The following is a 27490-nucleotide window of genomic DNA, read 5'->3' as shown; positions in this document are numbered from 1 at the left end:
CCTGGCGGCCGCTTAAAAAGTTAATCACGAACCTGAGGAGCATTTTACTAAACCCGAGGCTCCGCATTTTCCGTATTAATCGCCTATGGAGGAGGGCGTCGAAGGCGCCTTGGACGTCGCATGCGACAAGGGTGACTTCCTCCCCGCGAGCTAGAGCCTGCTCGATATCGTGGGCGAGGGCACAAACCAGATCCGTCGCCGATCGTTTGGGTAGGGCACCGCCGTGGGTGCAGCTAAGGAGCCCGTTGTCGTGTATGGCCCAAGCTATCCGGCGTGCAACGAGCCTCTCGAGGCCTTTTCCGATGCAGGAGAGGAGGGCTATAGGCCGCCAGGATCGAACGCTGCTCCGGTCTTTCTTCCCCGTTTTCGGTAGCATCGCGACTTCGGCCTTCTTCCAAGGCGCTGGGAAATGTCCGAGTTCCAGGCAACGTTGGTAGAGCCTGCGCACCGGCTCGGCCAACGAAGCCCATCCGGCTTTTAGTAGCCGGACGGTTATTCCGTCGATGCCCGGGGACGTGCTCGTAACCCCAATGCAGGAGCGCTCCGCCTCTTCCGCACTAACCTGGGTGTCCCAAGGGATTTTAGCCTCGTCCGGCGACCAGGCCTCCAAGGGGTCTCCCTGCAGGTCATCCTCCGCCGAAAATCGGCCAAGCACCTCCCGTTGCAGTGCTTCCGCTTTTGCTAAAGGCTCGCTCACTTGCTCGCCGTTAATAACCAGCGGCGGGGACCGGAGGCGTGGTCCGGCTCCCAGCCAGCCCACCATGTTCCACAAATCCTTATCGTCGCGCAGTTGGTCGATCCGGTGCCTCCAGTACTCCCGCTTCGCGGCCCGCACCCCTTTCGTATAGGCTTTTTCCTCGGCAGAGGCGTCTGCCCTATTTACAGCGCTCCGTTTAACCCGCTGGAATTCGGACCAGAGCCGCTGGCAGTTTTCGGTCCACCAGGGAGCCGAGCTGTCCCTTTTTCCCGCCGGCGTACCCACGACCCACGTCACTTGCTCCCATAAAGTTGTAAATTCAGCTACCCACGCGTCCAATGCGTAGCCATCGGCCGCGGATCCCGGGTCCGGCATGTCTTGCATGCCAAAAGCAAGTAGCTCCGCGAACTTTGGTAACCGGTCGTCCCTAACCGAAACGTTGATCGCCTCCGGGCGGGGGGCGCCGCGCGTCCGCAGCGTGGTATAAAGGGATTCGTGGTCGGAGCCTGTGTAAAGACTGCTGTCAACCACAGTTATTGTGCTGGGGAGGTTGGAAAAGACCATATCCAGTAAACCCCCGTCGCGGTGGGTGGGCACGCCGATATTTCCTGTAAAACTCATCCCCTGGGCTTGCGCCCATGCCGTCAGTTGGTCCCCTCCGCGTGCGTTTGCGCGGCCCGGCTGGTATGCAGCAGCCGCTACGTTAAAATCGCCGCCTAGCACCGTGGGTCCATTTGGCACGGTATTGCATACCATTTCCAGCGCGGCTTCAGTGCCCGGAGCCCTATATACGTTAACAAACAGTATTCCGTTAATTTCGAGCCAGAGTATGTCCCGCGTATTTTGGCCCTGCGGTAGCCGTCGTTGTGCGGCCCTTAGGGCTGCCCCCTTCTTGACGTAGGTGAGCACCCGGGGCCGGAGCCCAGTCATGGCTTCGTAAGTGTTGGCGTGCCATTCGTCCACTGGCGCAAAAACATCATAGCCCGGGTGCGTTTGTGTAGTCGTATTTAGCCCGCACCATGGCTCTTGAACGTTAACCAGGTCCACCTTTCTCTGGTGGCACAACTCTAATAGGCTCAGATGCACACCCATCCTTTTACCTACGTTGGCCCAAACTACGTCGAGGCATTCCCGCTGCATATTGCCGAGCGAGTATTTCGTCATATTAATCGACGGGTTGCTTCCAAGTCTATCCCATCAGCGGGGCAAGGTGCGGCAGCCGCTGCGTCCTCCTCCATTTCGGCTGCCCAAACGATTTCGTCGTGCACGCGTTCCTGTTCAACCTGCAGGAAGTTACGGATGTCCGCCCCTGCCGCCTCGCATGGCCGCGCTCTTTTGTTTGAAATGCTCGATCGGGAGCTCGAGGTTTGCGAATGCTGCGATGAGGTGCTTAGGACCGGGATTGCAGGTGCTGGCTCTCGGCGGGCCGTTTCGGCCCGGTCGTTGATAATCGCGGCACGGTTGGCACGTCCGATTCTGCGAATCCCCTTAAGTTTACGCTGTGAAGGTCGTTCAAGCTTCCCATTTACCACCAAAGGTCGGGCAGGGCAATTCTCATGTCCGGATGGGAAATGGCCGTGGCAATTAACGCATTTGGGGGCTGCCTTGCACGGCTCTTCCTCTGTCGCATGTTTTGCTTCACCACATATGCCGCAACGCGCTTGCCGTACGCAGCGACGTATTTCGCAATATCCCTGGCAACCGTCGTGGTGGTGTGTAATTTTGCGTGATTTTTCAACCTTCCGCGCACGTCTCGACACTCCAAAAAGCTGAAAGGGCTTTACGGGTTGAAGGAAGGACACTATCCACGTGCCCTCAGCCGTATGTGGGTCGTAACCATGTTTGGAAATATGCCAGTTGACTGGCTGCTGGCCTGCTGCCACGGTAATCTCCTCCTGGATTACCTCATGTACGTCCTTTCTTCCGTCCAGGCAATTGAGCGTTCGGGGCACTCCAGAGACGGCGTATGTGTGCCAGGTTGTCGGGACAGTGACTTCCCGCGCGTCCAATACGTCCATAATGGCCTTGACCGCGCTGGGGTTGAGGAGTTTTTGCCGTGTTTCCTCAGAGGCCACCGTAACACCCCAGCCCGTGGGGGTACGCTTGGCGTTTGGGATTTCACTGTGTGGCACCGAGACCAACTCGGCCAATTTGGTCGTTACCGCGTATGGCTCCCTCGTCACCATCCGCAATTTGTCATTTACGCGGATCAGGATGCGGTTGGACGGCTGTTCTGTCAAACGTTTCGGGGCTTGGGAGCGGTCCCGGCCCGATTGGGAGGGAGTTGCGGAGCTGTCAGGTGCATTGCCGGGCGTCGTACGTATCGGGTACGAGCGCGTGGCCGGGGTTAAAATTCGCGTTGGGGCCGCCGCTGGTGGCGTGGCGGCTCGCTCGGCCCATGTGACCGATTTGTTAGTGGGCGTGCCTCTGCCTTTAGAGGCCGACGACGCCGTGCCCGTCCTCGTAATTAAAATGCTGCGCCTTTCGCTGGAACTGGTCGGCGAACGCGACGGGGAGCGCGAACGCTCTTTTTCAGGGAGGGTGCGACTGAGGAACCAGCCGCTGATCACGTCGTCAAGTTCAAGAACAATTCTCCTAAGCGCGGCGTCCTCCGGGGCCTGTAAACTTTCGAGCTTGGCTGCAAAGACCTCTTCGAGCCAGCTGCCGACTGTTTCCACGTTTTCCAACTCCTGCTGCAGTGTTTTGATGGCCAGGGCCGGGAGGCTGGAGTACCTTCCGCGGCCAGCCGGCTCAGGCGCGTTAGCGGTGCGCGTGTCGAGAGATACGTGTCCCGACTCGGCCTGGCCCTGCGGCAAAGCCTGCGGCGTGCTCTGCGGGCGCGCGCGGCGGTTTGAGACCTCTGGTGAGGCCATGACGACCAGCGCCCGGAGGGCGAAAATTCTTCAGCTGTTAAGCTTATTGGTGTGTTTGGGTGTGAATCGCTAACAAAGGTGGGTCTGACCCATGAATGGTGGAGGATGCTTGGCCTATATTACCTATTCCTTTTGCCAATGAGGATTAGTCATCACAGCTTACTTCCAAGCGAGCACGGGAAGCCGGTGCATTAATGTAAGGCTTGAAGACCAGGCTAGCTCAAACAATATTGAAGAGCAGAAGAGAGCTACAAAACAAACACTCGCGCCTAATTAAACATTCCCGCCTAATTAGCAGGGTGACTCAGCACAGGAAGTGGGTGCGCGTTAAAACAAGGTGTGGTTATTCATAGCAACTCAATAAATCAGAACCATTATAACATACATACCCAAGGTACTTAGGTACGTACCTACGAGTACCGTCAAAGGTATCCACATGGTTCTTATTTAACGATTACTTGTCGTGAAATAACCAAACCCTCAACATAGAGTCGGCGGATGGCCTCAATGGGAATGACATGACGTATATTGGGCATAACCGGACCCGGCACCGCACTGAGAATGAGAACAAGGCAAGAACAAGAACTGGAAACAATTCCAACCCCAGATCACTGTGACCCTAGTTTGGAGCAGCATAGCCATGACTCTCCACAAACTAGACTTTGGATGGGCTTGATGTTTTTTTTTCTCTTCCAGGCTCAGCTGATTGTGTCGACAACTTGGTAGCGCCGCCGACGTCACCATTCCAACTCATACTTGCCTCCTGGGCAGCCAAATACGAGGCATCTCTACGGCTCCGCCACGGTTCGCATCCCAACGAAAACTTCGCGAGTGTGAATGCCTCGTACGTTTGACACTCATTCCCACCATATTCTACATGTTGGGGTCTTTCCTCCTTGCTCGCGCACAACATGGGCGCTGCGGCTGTGCAAACGAGCCCAAATGGTGACCTTGGCTGCCCCCAGAGATTCGTAGCATACAGCATGCCAGTGCGGCTGCCTCGGCAGCTGAGAGGGGCTTCAAAAGCGTCTATACAATATGAACTGTAAAAACAAGGCAGAATTTGTGATTTGACCCTTCAGGGGCTGTGTTGAAAATGGATCGTCAGAACCAACCGATGGCACACGCATGTTCACTGAACTGTCCAAATCCCCAACAATTTCGAGGCTTTGTGTAACTCTCTCTGTGCGCGATGGTGAAAAGAATGCCTTGCGGGTTTGAGCACCTCCAAGAGTGTAGCTGTGGACATTGTGGTCACCAAAATGGGCACAGCCGTGCCGCCGGCGTGTCCATCAGGTTTTCTCTTGTGTTCAGAATATATATTTCGCAAGCCCAGGACATTGTGGTGGTTCATACCCTGTGCTACTTTCAACTACAGAACACACACTAGTCATTACTCACATCTCCCTCTGATCACATTTAAACTTTAAACATTGGCGATAGCATCTCACCTTGTCACATCTCCAAGTGAAACATTCGTGGGCTGCACAAACCCACAAACAGCCGCAATCCGGGCCAACCGCCATCCCGCCACAATGTCTCATCAGAACAAAATGACACACGCCGAGATCCAGCAACAGCTCCGCAAACTCTCGCGTGAATTCTCCCGGGATGCGTTTGGCACCTTTTTTTCTGGCGCCTTGGCCCTGTTCATGCCGTGGCTCTGCGGCTCGGCCGTGTTCAGCTTCGCCGGTCTGGTCTCCAAGATCTTCAAGCTGCGGGACCTCGTCAAAGACATCAAGGCAAGGGGGTACGCGATTACAAAGACGAGCATTTTCATAGGCCTGATCGAAGGCGCCGCGCTCAAGTTGTTCACTACCATCGTCACCCTCGGACACGACGACCTCATGGTAGCCACTGGGCGTTTCATCCAGAGCCTCAAGCAAGGAGTGGATTGGCTGAAGGATCACGCCTCCATCGAGGTGCCTCATATCCAGGCGCTATCCGCTGCCAAGGTGGGGGAGTTGGACGAGCGCTACCGCATGTCGCACCCGACCATTGAGGGAATCGCAGAGGGGGTCAGCAAGCCGGTCGAGAAAACACAGGAACTTTTGGGTCTCGACACTGCAAAGGTTTTGGCAAGCCCGGGCACGGGCCAAGGTTGGCACGCCGACGGCACCAAGGTCGTGGAGCAGGTGCTTGTAGCGGGCGCTGTTCAGGTGGCCACGGAAAAGATTGTCGACGCAGTTACGCAAAAGCCATACGATGCATGCGTCGACAGAAGGCATAAGAAGTGAGATGGTTGCAGTGTGGGGGGCAGGGTTGAGGGTAGAGGGGGGGAGGTTGGCATGTAATTTTCTTGACACATCGGTCCATTGTCTCTTCTTGCATACACTTCATCATGCCTAGTGGTTTCTATTCACACACTTCCCTAATCATAGATTTCTTGTCAGCATAGACTTTATAGATTTCTTTCGGACATTCAGCTTTAGACTTTGGCAACTCTACTTCCATGGCAGCCGCATATCTAGTTTGAAAGAAATAACTTACAGACGACTGAGCAGCCACGTGAAGGTGTGGTGTCAACAGACCTATCGCCCATTTGTATGTCTGTCAATATTTTATTCGGCAACCTTTTTTCAGCTCAGCTTTGCACACATCACTGTCAGTCTTTGCTGGTGTGAGAAGGGATTCAGCCCAGCCCAGCCCCAAGCCACTGTACCGTACCACCCACACCTTTGCTGCCGCCCACGAGCCCGCACCTTCTTTCCCACGCCCTGGCTGATTGATCTGGTGATCAAATCCGCGAGATGTGTCCGTGAGCGGGTGCAGGGACTCAGATAGATATCGCGGGTGGAGCGCCATGTCTGCTGCTCATCTTGATTTATGACGTTGTTATTGAAGAGTTGCACCTTCGACCACCACACACCTTTGCTTGTGATCCAGAGGTGGCGAAAATAAATAATTTAACACTAAATCAATCACTTGTTTGCGCAACCTACCTGTGACACATGTCAAGCGCTTCGACCCTCTTGCGGTCTGTTGATCCGCTTTTATCATCTCTTGTATTCACATCACCCACCCGCCAATTATTGGTACAAACCATTGTCCTTCTGACAAGCGATCCAACGGTATGCACTGAATAATTTCGGTCATGTGGGCAAACAGGAGCATTGTTTATGAGTCCATAAGCTGCATCTGAGACTACTCCCTCCAGCCGAAGCCTGGCGACTGCGCCTGAGGCTACATGTCCCACGGCTACTGGCGAAGTCGGAATGCGACGTTTGGGTGAGCAACATCCTTACTAAAATATAATTAAACTTGAGGCTTGTCACATAGGTTATCCTAGTACACTCATTATTTGAGACCTTGTTAAGCTTCATGTCTTAATTGACCTATCCACAAAGCCTATCTAGATTCTAGAGTCTGACCTTACATTGTGCTCGATGGGGTACCAATAGTATACGCGCCAGTATCCGCCTCGTACTAACCATGTCCCAATTCGCAAAGGAGCAGCCGGGTCAGTTTCCCCCCCTGGGATTTATCGCCAGGCACCAGCTGGTACGCAGAGACGACCAATGCAAGCCCGCTTCTGGGTCAGCTCCAAAGGCTTGCTGTCGGCACCAGCAGGCGCACGCTTGACCACGGGCTCGGCGTCGACCACGGCGGGAGCCGGGCGTCTGGCCGCGATTTCCCTCCGCACCTTCTTGGCGGGGGCCGGGCGAGTGAAGATGGCCGTGTACTCGACGTTGCTCTTGTTGCACTTTACGTCGCTCTCCTTGTACGCAGCGCTCCTCACCGTGCACTTCAAAGCACCGTCCTGGACGAGCACCTCAACCACCAGGCGGTAGGGGCTTTGGAACTGGTTGCTGGCCTTTTGGCGGCACCTTTCGAGGAAGGCGGGGTAGTTTCCGTTGGCGTCCTTGTCGGCCGTGAGGCTGCCGGAAACGCTCACTGTGGCCATTCCTGACATTGTGCATGCTGGCTTGGTCTTGACGAACTTTGTGAGCTCGAAGCCGTCGAGGGTGGGGAGGACTTGAGCTGGGACGGTCGAGGTGGAACTGCCGCTAGAGGTCGTTGTGCCTGATGTCGTCGCGCCTGATGTCGTCGTGCCTGATGTCGTCGTGCCTGACGTCGTCGTGCTCGTGGTCTCTGGCGCGGCCGTGGTGGAGCTTGACGATGTAGGCTCAGGAGTCTGGGTGGGCTCAACGACAGTAGAGGTGGCAGCCTCCGAAGTCACAGCTGATGTCACAGTGACAGTAGTATCGGTTGGCTCAGCACTGGTGCTTGAAGCTGTAGACGAGGCCACAGTTGTGGTCACAGCGGTGTCGGTCGACTCAACAACAGCAGTAGAGCTGGCGGCATCCGAGGTCGCCGTTGTCACAGCAGTCGAGCTTTCAGAAGAAGATGAAGTGGTCTCCGAGCTGGTAGGAGCCACAGTGCTGGAATCCGCTGCGGTGGCGGTCGAAGCCTCAGTGGTCTCAACAGCAGTGGAGCTCGAAACTGTAGATGCGGCGTCAGTGGTCTCAACAGCAGTCGAAGTTTCGGATGATGCGGCTTCGGTGGTGGTAGGAACGACGGTGCTAGAGTCGACTGTGGTGACGGTTGTGACATCAGTCGAATCAGCCGTAGCGGAGCTGGCAGTTGTAGATGCTTCCTCAGTTGTTGTGACGGCAGTCGAGGTTTCAGATGATGTGGCCTCGGTGGTGGTAGGAACGACGGTGCTAGAATCGACTGTGGTGACGGTGGTAGCATCAGTTGCATCAGCCGTAGCAGAGCTAGTGACTGTAGATGTCTCCTCAGTTGTTACAGCAGTCGATGTTTCTGTTGACGCGGCCTCAGAGGTGGTAGGAGCGACGGTGCTAGAGTCGACTGTGGTGACGGTTGTGACATCAGTCGAATCAGCCGTAGCGGAGCTGGCAGTTGTAGATGCTTCCTCAGTTGTTGTGACGGCAGTCGAGGTTTCAGATGATGTGGCCTCGGTGGTGGTAGGAACGACGGTGCTAGAATCGACTGTGGTGACGGTGGTAGCATCAGTTGCATCAGCCGTAGCAGAGCTAGTGACTGTAGATGTCTCCTCAGTTGTTACAGCAGTCGATGTTTCTGTTGACGCGGCCTCAGAGGTGGTAGGAGCGACGGTGCTAGAGTCGACTGTGGTGGCGGTTGTAGCATCAGTTGCATCAGCGGTAGCAGAGTTGGTGGCTGTAGATGTCTCCTCGGTTGTTGCTGCAGCGGTTGAGGTCTCGGAAGCCGATGTAGCCGCGTCCGAGGTGGTAGGAGCCACGGTGGTAGTATCAGTTGCCTCTGAAGTAGTAGTCTCCGAGCTTGTAGGCGTATCTGATGTGACGCTGGTCGCGGTGTCACTGTTGCTGACTGTCGCAGTTTCAGTCGAGCTGGAGGTCTCGGTGGCAGACGTTGTTGGGCCATCCGACACAGCGCTGGATGTCGTGCTGTCGCCGCTGCCAACTGTTGCGGTCTCAGTAGCGCTCGAGCTCTCTGTGGTAGAAGCTGTGGTAGCATCCGAAACAACGCTGGAGGTCGTCTCATCGCTACTGCTGACTGTGGACGTTTCAGTAGAGCTGGATGTCTCGGTGGCGGAGGATGTGGGCACATCAGAGGTGATGCTGGAAGTGGTGCTGTCGCTGCTGCTGGCTGTTGCAGTCTCGGTAGAGCTGGAGGTCTCCGCGGCCGAAGTCGAGGTCTCTGTGGCAGAAGTCGAGACATCCGTGGCAGAAGTCGAGACATCCGTGGCAGAAGTCGAGGTCTCTGTGGCAGAAGTCGAGATTTCCGTCGAGGAGCTTGTCTCAGTGGTCGACGCGGAGGAGGTCTCGGTCGAGCTTGGGATCGAAGTATCCGAGGCGGAAGTTACTTCGGTGGACGACGCGGCTGACGTGGTTGCCGATGTCACCGGGGAGACGATCTTGTCGTAAGCGGCCCCAAAGTAAACCACGCCTTGCCACCAACACTCTAAAGACGCTCGGTCAAAAGCCTTGTCGAGGAAGTAACACCCCTGAAAATAAAGAGTGCCAGATCCACCCGTAAATTCTATGACATAAAATGAGTCGCAGCTGGAGTCAGCGTCACAGGACGATCTACACCAATTTGCTCCCATCAACGGGTCCCAAGATGGATCCGTGGGAAGTACGGTTGGAACCTCTCGCGAAATCGCGTTGTAATAACCGGCGGGTTCAGCGCAACCTGCGCCGTTGTCGTTATACACGTTCGAGTAGCCCTGCAAGCCTCCCGAAGGGGTGGCTGAGGGGGACGTCGAAGTCTGGGTGGTGACGGTTGCGGCATCCGAGGTGGCCGTGGTGGTCTCCGAGGTGACTGTGGTAGCATCCGAGGTAGCCGTGGTGGTCTCCGAGGTGAGCGTGGTAGCATCCGAAGAGGTGGCCGTAGTGGTGTCGGAGGTAACCGTCGTCGTATCCGCGGTTACGGTCGTAGCATCCGAGGAGGTGGCAGTGGTGGCGTCGGAGGTAACTGTTGTAGCATCGGAGGTGACTGTTGTAGCCTCCGAGGTGACCATCGTGGCCTCAGAAGAGGTGGCCGTGGTGGCGTCGGAGGTGGCCGTAGTGGTTTCCGAGGTGACGGTTGTAGCATCCGAAGTAGCCGTGGTGGTATCCGAAGTGAGCGTGGTAGCATCCGAAGAGGTGGCCGTAGTTGTCTCCGCGGTTACGGTCGTAGCATCCGAGGAGGTGGCAGTGGTGGCGTCGGAGGTGACTGTTGTAGCCTCCGAAGAGGTAACCGTAGTGGCATCCGCGGTTGCCGTCGCAGCATCCGAGGTGAGGGTTGTGGCGGAAGAAGAACTTTGAACAGAAGAGACAGAGGCAGAAGAAGAAGTTTCAGTCGAGCTGGAGGCGGAGCTGGCCGAGGCAGAGGTGGTGGTGCTCGCGGCAGACGACGTCGTTGTGAACGATGCAGCCGTCGAAGACGAGGTCGTTGTCTGGCCGGTGGCAGACGAGGAGCTCGTCACACCGTCGCAACGTCCAAAGGCACTTTGGCACCCCGCCCCGCAGTAAGCCTTGCTGCTGCCACACCAGCCATTCTTGCTGCAGCAGTTACCAAAGCCCGAGCCCTGGCAGGTGAAGCCGTTGCCGCACTGAGCGTCGGTGCTGACCTCGAGGCTCGGGGTGTTTGGAGTGCCGGTGGCGGACGAGCCGGTGGAGGACGTCGATGTCGAAGCCTGGCCATTGCAGGATCCGAATGCACCCTGGCAGCCGTTGCCGCAGTAGGCGTTGGTCTGACTGCATGTTAGCATCTCCGTGCTGCTGCTTCGTTGTGGTGGGCACATCCGGGTGAACTCACACTACCGCACCAGCCATTCTTGCTGCAGCAGTTACCAAACGTCGAGCCCTGGCAGGTGAAGCCGTTGCCGCACTTGGCGTCGGTGCTGATCTTGAGCGCGGCGGGGTTGGTTCCAGTGGAGGGAGCAGTAGTCCCGCCACCGGTAGTGGTGGTCGTGACGCTAGTGGTGCAGGTGCCATACGCGGACTGGCAGCCAGCTCCACAATAGGCGTCAGTCTGTTCGTGAAGCACAGATGTCAGCACTTAAAAAGTTTAAATCCGGCACAAGGCAATATGCATGTTCAAAAACTTTGAACAAGAGTGAGAAAGAAAAGAAAAAAACACTTACACTACCACACCACCCGTTCTTGGAGCAGCAGTTGCCAAAAGTCGAGCCAAGACAGGTGGATCCAGAGGCCGCACCACACTTGGCGTTGACGCTGGTCTTCAAGGTGGGACCTCCAAGAGCCGCAGTGGCGAGGGCCAGCAGAACGCTGACGGTAGAGAGTGTACGTCGCATGGTCGCAGCGAGTGACCGACAAAGGGACAAAAGGACAAAGGCAGGCAGGCCTTGGCTGGTGATGGATTTGGAGAAGGAAATGAATGGAGACCGATAGAGCTTGTGGCTGTCTTGGTGTTCTATGCATGTCGTTGAACAAAGCATCATGAACAAAGCTTTATATCCCGTTGCAGAAGAGTGCCAAGGCCAGGTCCCTGAACAGCCGCAGCCTAGACCCCGGGCCGGATTTCGCTGCTGAATTGCAAGCGCCGAGCCGCCATAGGCTAGTGTTGATGCTAAGACGAGCTTGTTTGGTTTTGAGATTGAAATCTCTTTGAGCTGAAGAATTCCGCGCTAGTACAGACCCCCTTAATGGCTACATCGCATGGAAAAGACATCATCCTCTGTGTTTGCCAAGCCGACGGCCTCCAAATAAAAGCGAGAGGCCAGCCCTAAGATGTAACGGATGGGATGTGCGCATCAATACAGGTCAGCTGCCTCCAGTTTGGGTTAAGTCAGGGGCAACGTTTTTTCCAACAGACACGGAAAGACAGGATCTGCGGTGGATGCTGAACTTGACAGGCAATAGTATACAAGTCCGGTAAAACACGAAGGATGATTAAACATTCCACACACCCTGGAGCCTATCTAAACGAGGTTGACAGATAACGTTAGGGAAACAAAACCCGGATTAGAGAAGCCCAACTCCGGGATTATTTTTAACGGTTAAGCCAAAATGTCAACCGTTGGAAACTGGCCTTTTCCTAACAGATTGCTATCATGGACGTCTAATTCCCATATCGGATATCACTCTTCTCACATCAGCAAATTTGTGCACCTTACGCATCAACAGGATCCCAGCCTTGGGTGTAGCACTCTGCTGCTGAAGTATACCAGTTTGACTAAAGGTCCATTAGCATATGGCTTTGCCTTGCAAGCTGAACAATGGGCAGTTTATTGCTTCTGACAGCTATACTAAAGCAAAGCGCGGAAATCCCGAACACAGGTTCCGGAAGAACACACTCTACCAACAGAAACGTCATTACACGTGGGGTTTGTGCTCAAAATAGAACAATGACACAGTCCAGGACTGCTCAGGCTAGGGGAGCGGCATTCTTAGATGCGTCAGCGGTATCGTATTTTGTATACTTGTTGCAAAAGGCTGTGTCTGGAGTCCGTGCTAACCGTCGTTCACCTTTAATGTCAATAACCTATGATGCTTAGCTTTTCAACACACTACCCGTGCGCAGCATTTCATTTTTTTGGGAAGCTTGTTGAGGAGTAGGGATACTCTCTGACGTTGGGGTAGTCCAGACGAATAAAGTCACTATTCTTTTACATTATCCCCGCCGTTGTAAAGCGAATGCACCCCATGCACGTCATAGCTGATCTATCACATTTTCAAGCAGTGCGGAACAATGAAAGCAAAGGCTTTTGGTATGATTCGAAAATAAAACAGAAAAACGCCGGAAAATGCTCCCACGGTTCCCAAAGCGCCAGAATCCCAAAAGCCCGGTACCCATTCCCACGCTATGCAACCGAATAAGTCAAAAGGAAATACAGAAGAAACAAAGCCCGAATACAACCTCCTCGTATTCAAGCCCTCGTTAGACGATCGGCATCCACTCAAAGTCGCGGACGTGGAGCCTCTCGACGGAGCCCTTCACGAATTTACCGTCCTGGCACTTGGTCCCGGCAGCGACGGCCATCTCGGCGGCCCAGGCTCCGTTGGCGCACTGTTGGAACTTGGCATCGCCGACGCACTTGAAGGCGCCAGACGTGCAGCCACCGCCGCCACCGCCGCCAGCACCGCACTCAAGCGTCACGAGGTTGAGGCCAGGGGCGGTCACGACCTTGCTGCCGGGGTTCTTGAACTTGTAGTCCTTGCCCTCCTCGGTCTTGCAGGGGAAGCCCTCGACGTTGGCGACGACCATCTCGGGCAGCTTCTCAAAGTTGGCCTTGGGGCCGCCCGGGCCGCTGAGCTTGACGGGGCCGCACTGCATGTAGAACTCGCGGTGGCCGGACTTGTTGATCCAGGTCCAGGCGATCTTGGCGTCGCCCGCGGGGATGTCGGCGGGGACGTCGTAGGTGAGGCCCGAGTCGAGCACGGCCTCGGCGTTGGGGGGCATGTTGCCGTTGAACTTGATCGGGCAGCCGCCGTGGAACGACGTGATTGTCCTCCACACTGTATCCTTGGTTGGGTTAGCTTCGTAGGTTAGTGAGACTTGGCAAGAGCCACCGCTGTGCACGGCGCTCCCCTTGAAGACCAGTTTGTTGCCTAGTAGTAGTAGTAGTAGTATTATTTAACGCCGGGCTCGGCCCGGCTCATTAGCCGGCCGTTAGCAACCTCCCGAGGGGTATCTCGGCGCGCTTTCTATTTTCTCTATTTACACAGCGGAAAACAAGGGCATAGAAGCGAATCGAGCCTGACCGGGTTCGTGCCCGGTCCTGCTTACAGGTTTGTTCACTGACGCGACCCCGTGCCTTCAGGCGCACGGAGGATTCGTCTGACGGCAGTTGACGGCTCTTCATCGAGAGGGGCCTGTGTCCAAACAGCGGAGCTGTCGGTCGTTTGTAGCCATGGAGACGAAGTTCCCAACAAGTGTGGGCTCGACGGCACAGGCGGGTGGTTGTTGTCGATAGCCAGCCGGGTTATCCTTGCCACGGGTAAGCGGGGAGGAGGTGGAGGGAGCAGGATTCGAACCTACGTTACTCAAGTAACAGCCATGGCGCTTAACCACTGCGCCATTCCCCCCGGTTTGTTGCCTGAAGATCCCAGCTTGAGATCGGTCGCTGTGCCACCCGTCATCTTGCCCTGGCAGGGAAAGGGGTTGAACGTTCCGTCGGGCTGCGGGCCCCACGGGCCGCTGTTGTAACCGGGGAATGGCGCCGGTGTCATCATTTGCAAGTGTGCGTTGGCAGTGGCGGCGAGGGCCAACAGGCCGGCCAGTTGCAAAGGCGAGCTGAACTGCATTTTGATGGCTGGATCGGGTGAAAACTGGTTTGCGGTGGTCTATGTAGGTTAGTGTTCTTGTTAGCTGATAGTTGCAGTTATAGACTTATAGTCAGACAAAGGAAATTTTAGTGGTTGAGAGTGTGTCAATGTTGGCGAGGAATCTGTTTGAGTATGATCCAAAAAAACAATCAAAGAACGGTCAACCGTTATATACAAAGATTCTTCACTCTTGCAACACCTATCGCAGTAAGAATGGCCGAGACAATAGTAAGACTTGTGAGTGGCTTGCTGGTGAACGCCCCAACACCACCACACCGTCTGAACAAACAGAGCAGTGATTTGTAGGACAATTCCCAACCAATCAATGCACCTTCATGCACTTGTACTATTGAACGAGCGTCTCCGCACCCGGGGCGCAGGCAGCTCTTGGGCTGTGGTGCCCCACGCCTGCTTGCATACCTGTGTGACAGCCCGCCCTGCATACCTACAGGTGCTTAGGGACTGAGATACTGTACATCAGGCACCTATTGCATTTTGATACCACATTCGGTAGTCGGCGATTGTGCGGATTGCTTTTGGACCCATAGTAAGCTGGTACTTTTCCAGTTTGCGTCAGCTGCCACGGGTTATGTAATGTAAACAGAGCCCCCTTTACTCGGCATGTCAGTCGAGAAAATCCAATTGGTGAGATAAGACGGCAGCTCGTCAAAGATGAATAGACCTTCCGATGCGAGATGCGAGATTGAAGAGTTTCACGACGGGAGTAATCCAACGACCTTTTTTGTTGCCTTTTTCAATCGTGCAATCTTGCGATTCTTCCAAATGACATGAAGGAGACAGAGGACCAACTGTACCAAGAACCTTGACCCACGTCTACGCTTCGCTTTTACTGGATTCTTCGCTCTGGTGCAGGCTTGGCGACGCAAAAGGTCAACGCATCAAAAGGACAAGGAGGCGGTGGGCGCAGTCAGAGCCCCAAGCTGTGTGTCAGCCACTTTTGCAAGCCCCAGCTGACGCTCGCAAATTCTGTCAATGGTGTGTCGAGGTTCGAGTATTGATTCCCTATCTGCTAGCCCGGCAGATCTTTGAAACAATTGGCTTACCTTGCTAGCTGGGTACCGTACGCAATGGGCCCAGAGATGCAACTGGTCCTGTACCTCTGTCGGCTCCTCGGTACGAACGGGCTCAACAAACAATGTATAAATTGACCGCTACTCCCCGCGTCTCAATCTCCCAGTTCTATTTTACAGCTTCGACCCTCGATGCTCGGCTATGCTGCCAGAATCCTGACTTTCAAGTCCAATGTTGGATGTCCAAGTCCACGCATGAGCCGAATAGTTGGCATCAATTCATTCTTGTTCATCAGTATTGACTATGCTGCTGTTTAGGATGAGGATGTTGGCTCTATCGCCTCGAATGCTTCTCTACGAAAAGAGGTTGGCAGAGTGATCTACCAGGAGTTGAGGCTCAGGAACATATGCCGCTCATAACACGCAGTTTCTTCGAGTCGAGAAAGGACTGCCGATTATTTCAATCTTCTGCAAGCAACGCGTGAGCAAGACGCTCAACACAGTCCGCCGAGTTAACTAATTAACAAGGCAGGACGAAAATTGTTGTAATAAGGCAGCTAATTAAACTCCACCTTCCGCCCTCCTCCATCGACTCCTCTGTACCAGCCTTGTCTACCAGAACTCGGATGTCTTCCTTGGTGGAGGAGTCTTGGCTGTCATGATCCTGTTGAAGGATATCATCACCGTGCTCCGCTCAAAGTCTCACCCTTTGCATCCTTTACCTAGCACGATTCATAGTCAACCCACACGGCAACGTGCGAATCGTGATAGCGTCTACCGACCACAAATCCCAGCCAGTCCTTGCAATCGTTCAGGACAGTGTTGGCAGCATGTCCAATCTGTCATGTCCAATCAAACATTGGCATGGAATGGAAAAATCAAGAGAAAACCAGGGGAGCGTTGAAAATAGAAGGCGTGCTAGCTGGTAACTTACCCAAGGAAAACCACTAGGGGACCTCCACCGGTCGTTTCGCTAAAGGGAATGCAATGTTAATAAGAAAATAAGAAAACTCCAGTAAATCCTAAGGCTGCAACCGGCGCAAACGAGGTTAACTTACGTAGCTGCACCAGCCGATTGCCGCTGACCACGAACAACTAACGCGCGCGCACTCGCCGGGGCCGATCCAGGCGTCGCCTCCCACGCGCCAGAGGTACTGGACTCCCTCTCAAACTGCACTAGCTGGGACGGAGCCCTTGAAGCCAGCATGGTCACATTCAGTGTGGTCACGGCGGGCGAGTTGGCTCTTCTGGAGAGCCGTCGTCTCCTCTTTGAGCTGGGCAAGGCGGGCAGCGATCTGCTCTGCGTTGTCGATCTCATAGCTGGGGTTGAGCTCCAGGAGCTGCGCATAAACGGACTCGATGGTGCCGTTGAGCGTGATCTTTTTGCCAGGCCGGATATCGACCTCCCATTGCGTTTCGGCCATCTTGAAGCCCTCGGGCAGAACAGACAAGTCCTGGGATTGGCAAACAGCGTTGTGTTAGAAGAATGACTTGACCACCCTTGAAAGCCTAAATACATCTATATCAGGGCTGTGGGCCACAGTCTTGTGATAGACTTACCTGAAGCCCACCAGAGGGGAGACTAAGAGCAGCCCCTTGCACCCCAGTGGCAATCAGAGGGAGAAGACCCAGAAAGATCTTGTAAACGGACATGGCTGTTTTTCAAGGGTATTGGTGGAAGATTCTGAAGTGTGCTGCGGTGCTTGGGAATGGTGCTTGGTGGTTTGAGGCTGCTTTCAACTGACAGCCATGGTGATTTGGCCAACTACTTATACTCCGAGCACGTAGTAGCTTTTCTATATTGGTATAGACAGAGGCCTCACTGGAATGCATGTTAGGACGCAAGTCTCTTCGGAGTAGCGGAGCAAAGGCGCTGCCGATGCCTGGAACATGCGTGCGAGAATTGATTTTCACAAGACCACGGCTTTCTCGCGAGCCAACAATGGGCCACACATTCCAGGCCAAGGGTAGTAAGGCTGGCATTGCGGCTCAGCTTCTCAACTACACTGTGGTTTATTCACCTAGACTGCCTAGTTGATACTATTCACAGACGACAACATTCATCGGTCAGCCTGGTATTTCCCTTTTAGGAAGGCGAGGTTGCAATCGGCTATTTGCACAAGTCCCGCGCATCTAGGTCTGGGCCATGCTTGATTTGTTGCTCAACTGTCGCCAGGCACCCATTTTGGCCCCCAGAAGCAATGCACAATGTAACGTCTGCGGAAACTGTGTCCTGCGGGGAGTGGCGTTCTCGGCAAACTTTAGATATCACGCCCTAGCTGTCATAGGGCATGGAGCAAGCGGGTAAGGCGTTTGGCAAGGGTCATCTTTCACCCACAGCTCGGCCTGCGGGGTATTCAACCATTGTCAGCATATATCACACCTTGGCAGCTTACTGACTTGCCTCTACTGGGATTTCTGTAATGATTTTACTTTCAATTGTAGATCTTGTCGCATTGGTAGCGAAATACGCCGGTCCCAAAAGTTGGAGACTGGTGAGTCGAGTTAATGGTTAACATGTTTCCCTCTACGTACACCTGGCTCACACGTGTCCTTTTTTCGTGGTCCAGAACGGGCCATAACTGCTTTTCGCCTGCAGCAGTCAAATGCCAATGCATTGGATTTCAAAGCAAGTTTGCGCCCCAGACAGGCCAGGCACTAAAGGTAGGTAAGACTGTGCTATGGTTGCATTGTTACATAGGAGCCTTAACAGAGCCTGAGCCCATGGTTGGTTCTGCACAAGTCCGCTGCTTCAGGTCGTCATGATATAATGCGTGAGTTATTTAACCGTCGGATCTTGTGGCGCGTGGTGTATTGGGGCGACAAATCCTTTTGTAGTTGGTGCCGAGCGACAGTTCCCTCCTTACCTATTTGTTTATATTGTTAAGCATACCTATTTACCCGCTAGCGGCTCCGCAAGTCAAATTGTAGTGAGGTAAGGTTGCGTATAAATACGCTTCTTCCCACGTTTCTTCTCGTGATCCCTCGTTCGTCAATCTTCAAAAGCGGGACAATTTATTTAGCCTCCACGATCTACTAAATAGCCTCCAAAGTGGACCTTTTACAATGCGTTTTGTTGAACATTACAAAACGCCTACCAAAATGAAAATCAAGCCACAAAAGCTTACAAGGGTAACGGTCAGGGGCCACTCCCGATTTCGGAAATTAGTTGCAAATAGCTTTGTTCTTTTCCTTTTTTGTTAATAAAAATCCCTGTGTGCACGCGAAAGCTCGTAAATACCCTGACCGTCACCCCTGTGATAGGCGTTTTATATTGTTAAACGAAACGCATTGTAAAAGGTCCACTTTGGACGTTATTTAGTGGACTGTGGAGGTTGAATAAATTGTCCCTGAAAAGCAAGCAATACACCTTGGAGGCGCGCACACGTCTTCTGGGCAAGACGCTGACGCCGTTGATGTAGCCGAAGCCGGCGACGGCCCTACTTCTGTAGCCTGACTTTCAGTCTTAGCCATGACTGTGCTCTGTTCAACAGTAGTAGGTAGGTACCCTGGTTTTCTCGGTTTTTATGTGAGTTGAGCACAAACAAGCGGTCGAAAGGCGCGCAATGTTTCTTCACCGGATGCAGCTTTACTTAAGATATATGAGGTCATTCATTGGTGCGGTAAATGTTGCGTAAGGCAACTGCGACCAGGGATTGAATCTGCGCGGTCCACGTATAATCGCCAAGTCTGAGGCGTTATCCTTTGTCTACAAGGCAAGCGGGGGATTGCAAGAAATAAAACTCACTTCATCACATTTACCTGGTTTATCTAGTGATGATGGTATATTCGCCTACATTTACGACTGAAAGAGCTGGACATCCATGGCTTCGGGGCCATTTTGGTCAATATTCGCCCGCAATACCCGCATAATTGCCGTATCTTCGAGCTGGGTGGGCGGTTGATCTCTTTAGGTTAGAGCAATAAGAACACCCGTATCCCGCTTCGAATACCAGGTGTGCATAGGTTATACGATCATGGCTGCGGCGCTAGGCTCAAACTGTTTTATTTGAGTGCGTTCCAAGACTCGGAGTGCTCTCGTCAATAATGCCTAAAAAGCAACTGTGATAGATAAATGAAGGTCGTCGAGACAATAGCTCGCGCAGCTCCATTGTATGATTGTGGTAATATTTGAGACAGGATGAACAATATCAAGATTAATGCAGTCGAGGATATGACTCCCTGAGAAAATAAAGTTAATAATAAAAGTCCAAGTGTAATGCCCAGTGGCATTGAAAAGGGGCCGACGAGGGCACATGAACCCTCGATGGTTGTGACAGGGAGTTAATCGTAAGGAGAGACATTATCAGGAGGCTGTGAAGCCCAGCAGGGACAAATAGATCTATAATTTATCTCTCTCGCCCTTTGGATCACCGCCAGGTCTTACTCCTGAGCAGTCAAGCAACTGAGACAAGCATATTTAACATAGCTTATTTGAATAGAATCATGGCATGAGGCGGTTTCATATCGCACATACTGTTTGCACTGTTCGAGAATCATAAATAGGTGTTTTTTGTAACCTTTAAGCTTAATATCCATCTATGATCATCAACATACCCCTGAAGTTCTAGCCATTTCTTAGAATCACAAGCTGAGTAATGATTTAACCAATATGTCTTTGCTCGTGATCGGCCTTCAGATATCATTGATCGGCATTTGCGTCAAATATCAATAGTAGCTAGGTATGTATCCAGGCTATAAATATTTTGAAACCACACAAAATCATGCCGATCTCATGTTTCGGAAAGCTCTAATTTCGCAGTCTGCGATCAAGATAGCGTGCGCTTATCTTAAAACAATGCTTTGCTGGAGTAGTACCGCAATAGCTTAAAATATTTAGTTCATTCCGAAGCATTCTGAAGCCCAGTCCATCTTTCCTCCTCACTCATTTCGTCAATTGCAACTCCGGTTAGTTGATTGCTTAACCAAATCAACCTTTTCAGCCACTTGAACTTAATATTTGTTATTTTCCCTGTATTAGACTGTTAAACAAATTTTTGTAGGCACGTTCTTTTCAAGCTTCTTCACGCCCTGCTGTTTTCATTCCGAACTAGTCTAGACTATACGCGTCGTATTCGATTTTACTAACTACCGCTACAAATAGGCAAAAATGCAACACATCAAGCTCTTAGCCCTCGCATTGGCACTCGCACCCAGCAGCGCTCTGGCAAGTTTCTTCGATGGAGAAGATGGGTGCCTTGTGGAAATCACGGAGAAAACCAAGTTCCTCGGCTTCACCACAGGAGGAGGCAAATCGCTCGGTAACGATTGTCTTCCATTCGGCAGTCAACGCCCAATCAGTGTCACAGGTACAGACGGCAAGACGATTAACTTGAACGTCAGCGGAAGCAAGAAATGCAAGACCAAGGTGGAGCTCGGGCCCCCGCTGCCAGATAATGCCGTGATATCGGCGTTTTCGGCGGTTTGTTAGCGAAGGATCGATCGCCACCAAGGTCTTGACACGGTTGTCTACAGAACCAAGGAAGAGTGGATAGATTCCAGCTTCTCGGAATGGGACTTAGTCAGATAGCAGGAATATATGCCTAATATTTTTTTATTTTCATAATATCTTCAATATGTGTCGCGCCTTGGCTAGGCCAATTAATGGACTTGCGACGATTCTACTCCCTGTCCATATGTTTTTCATTCACGTTGTGTAAACCACCTTGAACAAGGCATTCAGTAATAATACCGTGCCATGTCGTTCAGACCAGGCACTTATCGAAGCAGCTGGGCATTCACCCCTACGACCCCGGTTGCCAAAAAGCAAGGGGTGAACAGTGGATGTAGTTCTGTTTATGCACATAAAGCTATATGTTGCTGTAATCCTAGCGTCTATAAAAAAAAGGCAAGGGACCCGAATACCCCCGCTGCTCAACCTCGAAAGGTATACAAGCCTAACAGCCCACATTCAGAGTGGGTTTTATCATCTAATTATCATCTAATATATCCTCGGCACCTTTTTGATGGCAACCCTTTCCATGGTTGGCCCCACATACAACAGACATCGTCGCGGGACCGAGAACTGAGAGCTTCGGGCTGCGTCGTGTCTTCCAATGTACCAAGATCGCGTTTTTAGATCATTTTATAGATCAAGGTGCCTTGGGGACTTGATGGTGTGGGCTTTCATGCCGACCCATCACCCTGCCGCACAGTCTATTGCCGGGGGGGATTTGCTGGACGAGTTCCCTTGGGGACATATCGGATTGGGTACAAATACGATCCATCACCCTGTTGTTCATACTCTACCTGAGGATTTGGTGCATATTGTTGCTTGGGGGTGTATATCTTTTCGCCCGAGGCAGTCTCTTCGACATAATATTCTCGAGCGCATCTCCCATTGGGTCCCCTGGGATCGAATTTGTCGCCTGGAGCAGCGCGCGCTTGAAGTTGACCTGGGGAGTGGAGATTGCTGTTAATATCGCCCATCTGGTAGCATTGATTTTTTTTTTCCCCTCTGCGACATGCGATATGGGGAGCCAATTCTGTTTACCTTTAGACCCGCATGCCTGGAGACGACCCGAAGCATGGTTCCCGGCAACTGCAGCTGGGTCAGGAGAAGCCATAGGCATTGCTAGAACACCGGCCACCAGAAAATGGAAAAGAATTTTGGCGTGCATCACGACAAAGAAATTAAACTTTAAAGTCAAGAGAGGAAGCAGGAAAAAGACAGCCGACGGTAAAGAGCCCACTCAAATGCAAACCTTCGCTGATGAGTCAAAATGAAATGAGATGAAATGAAAAAAGGTTGTGTGCAGAACATGAAAGAGAAAACAAATTAATACCTTTAGTGATCAAAGGTCAAGAGGACTTTGCTAGAGTTGTAAACTCGACATTGTGCCTTGATTTTCTAATTATAGCGCTATTGACCGGCCACTGCAATCGACATGACTCTGTTTTGTACTAAAGTAGTCTTTGTTCGGACATGCCGTCGATTTGGAAAACCGGGCCAATGCTGGTCCGCTTTACTGATTTACATACATTACCACAATAGAAGATTTCTCAAGATGGAGTTGTGAGAGTCGTGAAGAGCAAGATGAAGTAAAAATCGGGATGCAGCTATTTTGCTAAACACCAACAATTAACAAAAATTCCCAATATTTCAATACTTGGTGGAAAAGGTCTAAGTAGCGTTAGATGTAGTATCAATGACAGGAATTCATGCATACCTAATGACGAAATATGACGCGACTTCTGTAGCTCAGTGCCGGCTCACTAATAAACATGTGAATTGATTCTGCCCTCAAAAGCCACAGAAAGACAGAAAGAGAAAGTAATAGTATCGAATCGAGCCTATAAAAGCTAAACTTAGACAGAGGTTGCATTAAAACCAACTCAAGGTTCAAAAACAATGCCCTCGAGAGTCTTTTACACTGCCCGTTTATCATGACATTTTAAAAATAGCATTGCATACTATAGTAGGAAAATGTTACGACCAGACAGTTGGGCCGGTACCAGAGAGGCCAGGTGGGGTCACACCCCTCCTGACGACACTCGCCCAAAAGAGATACCGACCGGCAGAACAACGATTACCTAAGGACAAGGCCACGAAATTTCACGTGACCTCACGTAACGGCCAAATAAATGGATCTCTATAATCTGTAAAATCTCAATTAAAAATCACAAATCAAATAAATCAAAAGGGATCATATTCGGAACATAATCTATATAAAGCACGCTTATTACCATAACGTGGTTCATCAGGACCCCGGACATATCAGGACCCCGGACATTTTTCAACCCAGTTTCATCCTTTATTTTCCACACGTGTTCTTTCCCCCAACAGTAATGGAATCATCAAATTGCGAAGCGCGAATCATTCTTGCTCTAAATGAGCTCCGATCAAGCAAAAAGAAAAGCATACGAAAGGTTGCATTAATATATAATGTCCCAAAATCGACACTACACGACAGAATAAACGGCATCGCTTCTTTGGCCAATCGTCGGCCAGGCAACCAAAAGCTAACGGAAAGGGAAGAGGAAGTAATTGTCCAGTATATACTGGACCTGGATTCCCGAGGGTTTCCAGCCCAGATCGCTGATGTGGCCGCAATGGCCGATCATCTTCTCGCTGCGCGGGACGCGCGACCGGTCGGCAAGCAATGGGCTTATCGCTTCGTACAACGACGCACAGAATTAAAAACGCGTTTTTCTCGCGCTTACGATTTCCAAAGAGCTCTTTGCGAAGATCCTGACGCGTTAAACGCGTGGTTTCAATTGGTGGCCAATATGAGGGCCAAATATGGCATCCAAGACTGCGACATGTACAACTTCGACGAAACCGGCTTTATGATGGGCCAGATTTGCGCTGGAATGGTCGTAACTGGGTCCGAAAGACGCGGAAGAAGGAAAAAAGTACAGCCTGGCAATCGAGAATGGGCGACTGCAATTTGTTGCATCAGTGGCGACGGTTACGATATACCCCCGTATATCATCGTCAAAGGCTTTTACCATTTGTCCAATTGGTATACAGAAGGCGGTCTTCCGGACACGTGGCGCCTCAAACCCACCGTTAATGGATGGACCGACAACGAGACTGGCCTCGACTGGGTTCAGCATTTCGACAACCATACAAAATCGCGGACAAAAGGCGTATATCGGATGTTAGTGCTCGATGGGCACGGCAGTCATCGATCCCCTGAATTCGAGGGCTATTGCAAAGATCACAATATTATTCCACTTTACCTGCCTGCTCATTCATCTCATTTAACCCAGCCACTTGATGTCGGAGTGTTTAACGTCCTTAAGCGGGCGTACGGTCAAAAAATTAACGACTTTATCCGGGCCCACATCACTAACATCAGCAAAGTCGACTTCTTTTTGGCTTTTGCAGCGGCTTACAAAAAGTCAATGACAAAAGAAAATATGGCCGGGGGTTTTCGAGGGGCGGGAATTATCCCCCATAGCCCGGAAATGGTCATATCTAAGCTGGATGTTAGGCTACGGACGCCGTCACCTAAAGAGCTTGATTTTTCCAGCACCGAAACCTGGGTCTCTCAAACACCGCACAACCCGACAGAAGCCGTTAATCAATCTACCCTTGTTAAAAGTCGAATCAACTGTCATCAGGGAAGCTCGCCAACGCCTATTTTTAATGCTGTAAAGCAGCTAGCAAAAGGGTTGGAGTCGATTGCTCATCGAACCACACTTTTGGAAGCGGAGAACCACAGCCTTCGGAAGGCCAACGAAGCGCTTAGCAAGCGGCGCAGGGCTCAAAAAACACGTATCCGCGAAGGAGGGTCATTTACCATACAAGAGGGTCAGAATTTGCTTCAATCAAATGGTGCCGATGGTCTAATATACGAAAAGAAAGATGAAAATGGGGAGGGGAGTAGTGCGCAGCCGGCGACTAAACGACGTTGCGGCAACTGCGGTAAACCTGGACATAATGCACGCACCTGTCAGGAGGATGCAGAAATGTCTGATGTACATATATCCGATTGCATTGAGGTAAATTGAACAACGCTGGCGTTGCAATTGAAATTGGAAGTAGTATTGTGCAGGAAAAGTGTCCGGGGTCCTGATATGTCCGGGGTCCTGATGAACCACGTTATAAATAGATTCGATTTTAGGATTATTTAGCAGCAATTAAACTTTAATTAACCTCAATATTTATTTAAGGACGATTATAACTTCACCCCCAATTATTAAAAACCCCAATTACCCAATTAGACGCTCAATTGTTTCAACCTATTGTATTTTACCCTAAAAACAGGTTACCCCGATACCTTAATTGTAACATTTTAATTGCTCCTGTTCAATATTTTGCCTTAAAATATACCGAACAATATCCGACAATATGTTTTCCCAGACATCCAAAAACAATACCCCCAGCACCCCGGCCACGAGCAGCAAGGCGGCCCAAAAAGCCCCTGCTCGGCCCAAGGACGATAGCGATAGTGATAACGAGGAAGACCAGTTCCGTAGGCAGGTTGCTCAAACCAACCAGGAGCTCCACGAACAGACGTTCCGCGCAACCCAATTCCAAAAGGAACTCCAGGTTTTCCGAGCCAGTGCTAACGTTACCTCGACCCTTTTTAATGGGCGCGAGAAATTTAAATTTAACCCCCCAGCCACATTCGATGGCACACCTGGACAACTTAAAGGGTATTTTGTACAGGTACGCACCTACCAAACATTCCATTTGGAAATTTTCCGCAATGAAACAAAAAAGGTGGTATACGCGGCCATTTTCCTCCGAGGACGAGCCTTGTTTTGGTTCGAACCTCTGTTGCAGGAATGGCTTAATATACCCCCCGAAAAACGACGCCAAGAAGTCACCGACATTTTTTCAACTTTCGCAGGGTATAAACGCACCCTCCGTTCCTTATTCCAGGAACCCGATGAAAAACGATAGACCGAACGAAATTTGGCCAACCTACGACAAACCAAATCAGCCTCCGCTTATATAACCGAGTTCAGAAGGCTAGCAATAAAGCTGGATATGATTGAAAAAACCAAAATCCTCCAGTTCTACCAGGGATTAAAGTCAAAAATAAAAGACGAGGTATCCAAGCTCGACCGACCCGAAGATTTCCTCGAGTACGTCGAACTTGCTATTAAATTTGATAACCGGATTTACGAACGCCGACAGGAAAAACAAGGCGGACAGCGAATGTTCGTCACCTCAATTCGACAAGCTAACACGGGACGCAAATACCAATACCCTCAACCCATATACCATAAAAACAATGGTGGATGGCAGCAGCCCCGTCACATGGCGCCCCAGACCTATAATACAGCTTATGGTACCCACAGTGGACCCATGGACCTCAGTGCCACATAACACAAAAAGCCCCGTAAAGACCCCAAAAGTGGCAAGTGCTTTAAGTGCGACAAGACAGGGCATATCGCCAGAAATTGCCCGAAAAACCAGGAAGATATCCCTGATTTTAGGGGCAAAACCGAAAAACCACGAGGATTTAATGTTACCAATCACCAGCAACTACGGCCTGACCAACACGGCACGATAAATTGGACCACCTGTTACGATAACAATTGTATAACCCACAATAGTTCCAAGATCGACGCAGGATGGTATCCACAAAAGCCCCGAGGCACTCGAACTTTAGCAGTAGGAAACCGAATACCCCTAGGAACAGGATAACCAACGAAGTTACACCGATAAGAAACCCAATTACCCGAATTTACGGATTCGGATACCTCCGGAGAATCGGATAAGGAACTTTTGGGACAAACCCACCACATTAAAACAACCAATTAGTCCTTAACACAAAAATTAAACGAGGATTTAAAAAAAGAATCCAGCGAGGAAGAGACCATACCCTCGAACCAATATAACGCAATAAGGGAAAATAACCCCTATATATACGAAAAAAAGCACATCGACTTATACCGAAACGACCAATCAGTACAATTTCCCGGATTGCCATTTCAGGCACAAATCCGACATCCTACAGGACCAGTTAATGCAATTTTTGGAAACCACCCGACCTTGGACACCAAATACCCTTAACACGCAAAAATCTTTTGGGCAAAATATTTCCGAAACAATTGTAAATTCCATTTAAACAGGAAAATAGTCCACAACTTTTTCCCACGACGACGTAAAACAACAGGCATTTACGAAATATATACCACAACCGACCTACCAAATTGGGAAATTAAAATAAGATTTAACATCAAGCCAGCCGCAATTTTCACGCCTAACGACAATTATCCTATGGCGTATTGCAACCAGAAACAGTTCCCATGGTATAAGTGCACCCGAAGCGTATGCAAAATATATATATTAGCCAAAGCACAGGCCTGGTACGAACAGAAATCACGGCAACCAGGACCTGCACCAATGACCAGAATTGTGTGGAACCCCAACGTACGAGATAACGAGATAACCACGAACGCACGCAAAACACCCGTGCCAGCGAAACACCCATTTAACCTAGTCGAAATAAGAAATAGCCGCACACCCAGGGATAAGAAAAACAAAGACCCACGACGCGAATCCAGCAAATCAAAAAACTAAAACAGCCAGACGGCACAGGGCACCGAACGGCGACAATAGAAACGGAACCAAGAACCCTGAACGTTATACAGGATACGATAGCAATACATGAATACATGTTTTTCGACATACGACTCGATGGCAGACCCATGCGAGCACTCCTCGACAGTGGAGCACAAGGCAACTACATCTCACCAAGGGTCGTA

General features: G+C 51.3%; 7 protein-coding genes and 1 pseudogene across 8 annotated transcripts; 3 read left to right on the top strand and 5 right to left on the bottom strand.

The window, feature by feature from the left end:
• Nucleotides 1-4915: 4915 nt before the first annotated feature.
• Nucleotides 4916-6064, top strand: MGG_02143 (uncharacterized protein). The gene has a single exon (XM_003708871.1). It carries the CDS (start codon nucleotides 5106-5108, stop codon nucleotides 5805-5807), a length of 702 nt encoding a protein of 233 aa, XP_003708919.1. The 5' UTR covers nucleotides 4916-5105; the 3' UTR covers nucleotides 5808-6064.
• Nucleotides 6065-7051: 987 nt separating this feature from the next.
• On the bottom strand, nucleotides 7052-11314 carry MGG_02142 (uncharacterized protein; the record flags this gene model as incomplete). Its single annotated transcript, XM_003708870.1, has 3 exons — nucleotides 7052-10750; nucleotides 10816-11031; nucleotides 11144-11314. The coding sequence occupies 3 exons, from the start codon at nucleotides 11312-11314 to the stop codon at nucleotides 7052-7054; spliced, it is 4086 nt and encodes a 1361-aa protein (XP_003708918.1).
• A 1586-nt stretch (nucleotides 11315-12900) lies between these two features.
• Nucleotides 12901-14267, bottom strand: MGG_13719 (uncharacterized protein; the record flags this gene model as incomplete). The annotated part of the gene is made up of 3 exons (XM_003708869.1): nucleotides 12901-13571; nucleotides 13766-13950; nucleotides 14032-14267. The coding sequence occupies 3 exons, from the start codon at nucleotides 14265-14267 to the stop codon at nucleotides 12901-12903; spliced, it is 1092 nt and encodes a 363-aa protein (XP_003708917.1).
• On the bottom strand, nucleotides 13977-14048 carry MGG_20051 (annotated as a pseudogene). Its single transcript has one exon. The product of its transcript is annotated as a tRNA-OTHER (tRNA).
• Nucleotides 14268-16485: 2218 nt separating the features above from the next.
• Nucleotides 16486-16972, bottom strand: MGG_02139 (uncharacterized protein; the record flags this gene model as incomplete). Its single annotated transcript, XM_003708868.1, has 2 exons — nucleotides 16486-16773; nucleotides 16880-16972. 2 exons carry the CDS (start codon nucleotides 16970-16972, stop codon nucleotides 16486-16488), a joined length of 381 nt encoding a protein of 126 aa, XP_003708916.1.
• A 289-nt stretch (nucleotides 16973-17261) lies between these two features.
• On the top strand, nucleotides 17262-18250 carry MGG_14599 (uncharacterized protein; the record flags this gene model as incomplete). Its single annotated transcript, XM_003708867.1, has 5 exons — nucleotides 17262-17330; nucleotides 17457-17623; nucleotides 17765-17814; nucleotides 17919-17987; nucleotides 18228-18250. 5 exons carry the CDS (start codon nucleotides 17262-17264, stop codon nucleotides 18248-18250), a joined length of 378 nt encoding a protein of 125 aa, XP_003708915.1.
• A 269-nt stretch (nucleotides 18251-18519) lies between these two features.
• MGG_16040 (uncharacterized protein) lies at nucleotides 18520-18793 on the bottom strand (the record flags this gene model as incomplete). The annotated part of the gene is made up of 2 exons (XM_003708866.1): nucleotides 18520-18574; nucleotides 18690-18793. 2 exons carry the CDS (start codon nucleotides 18791-18793, stop codon nucleotides 18520-18522), a joined length of 159 nt encoding a protein of 52 aa, XP_003708914.1.
• A 1636-nt stretch (nucleotides 18794-20429) lies between these two features.
• MGG_14600 (uncharacterized protein) lies at nucleotides 20430-20750 on the top strand (the record flags this gene model as incomplete). Its single annotated transcript, XM_003708865.1, has 1 exon — nucleotides 20430-20750. The coding sequence occupies one exon, from the start codon at nucleotides 20430-20432 to the stop codon at nucleotides 20748-20750; it is 321 nt and encodes a 106-aa protein (XP_003708913.1).
• Between the last annotated feature and the right edge of the window lie 6740 nt (nucleotides 20751-27490).

The sequence above is a fragment of the Pyricularia oryzae genome, chromosome 1 (assembly GCF_000002495.2).
Source record: "Pyricularia oryzae 70-15 chromosome 1, whole genome shotgun sequence".
Lineage (NCBI taxonomy): Eukaryota > Fungi > Ascomycota > Sordariomycetes > Magnaporthales > Pyriculariaceae > Pyricularia > Pyricularia oryzae.
Note: the sequence above shows the minus strand (reverse complement) of the source record. Positions and strands in the feature narration are given on the sequence as shown.

What these genes read in the sequence shown, in the direction of transcription:
- MGG_02143 (XM_003708871.1), top strand. Translation starts at nt 5,106, where the DNA reads ATGTCTCATCAGAACAAAATGACACACGCCGAGATCCAGCAACAGCTC.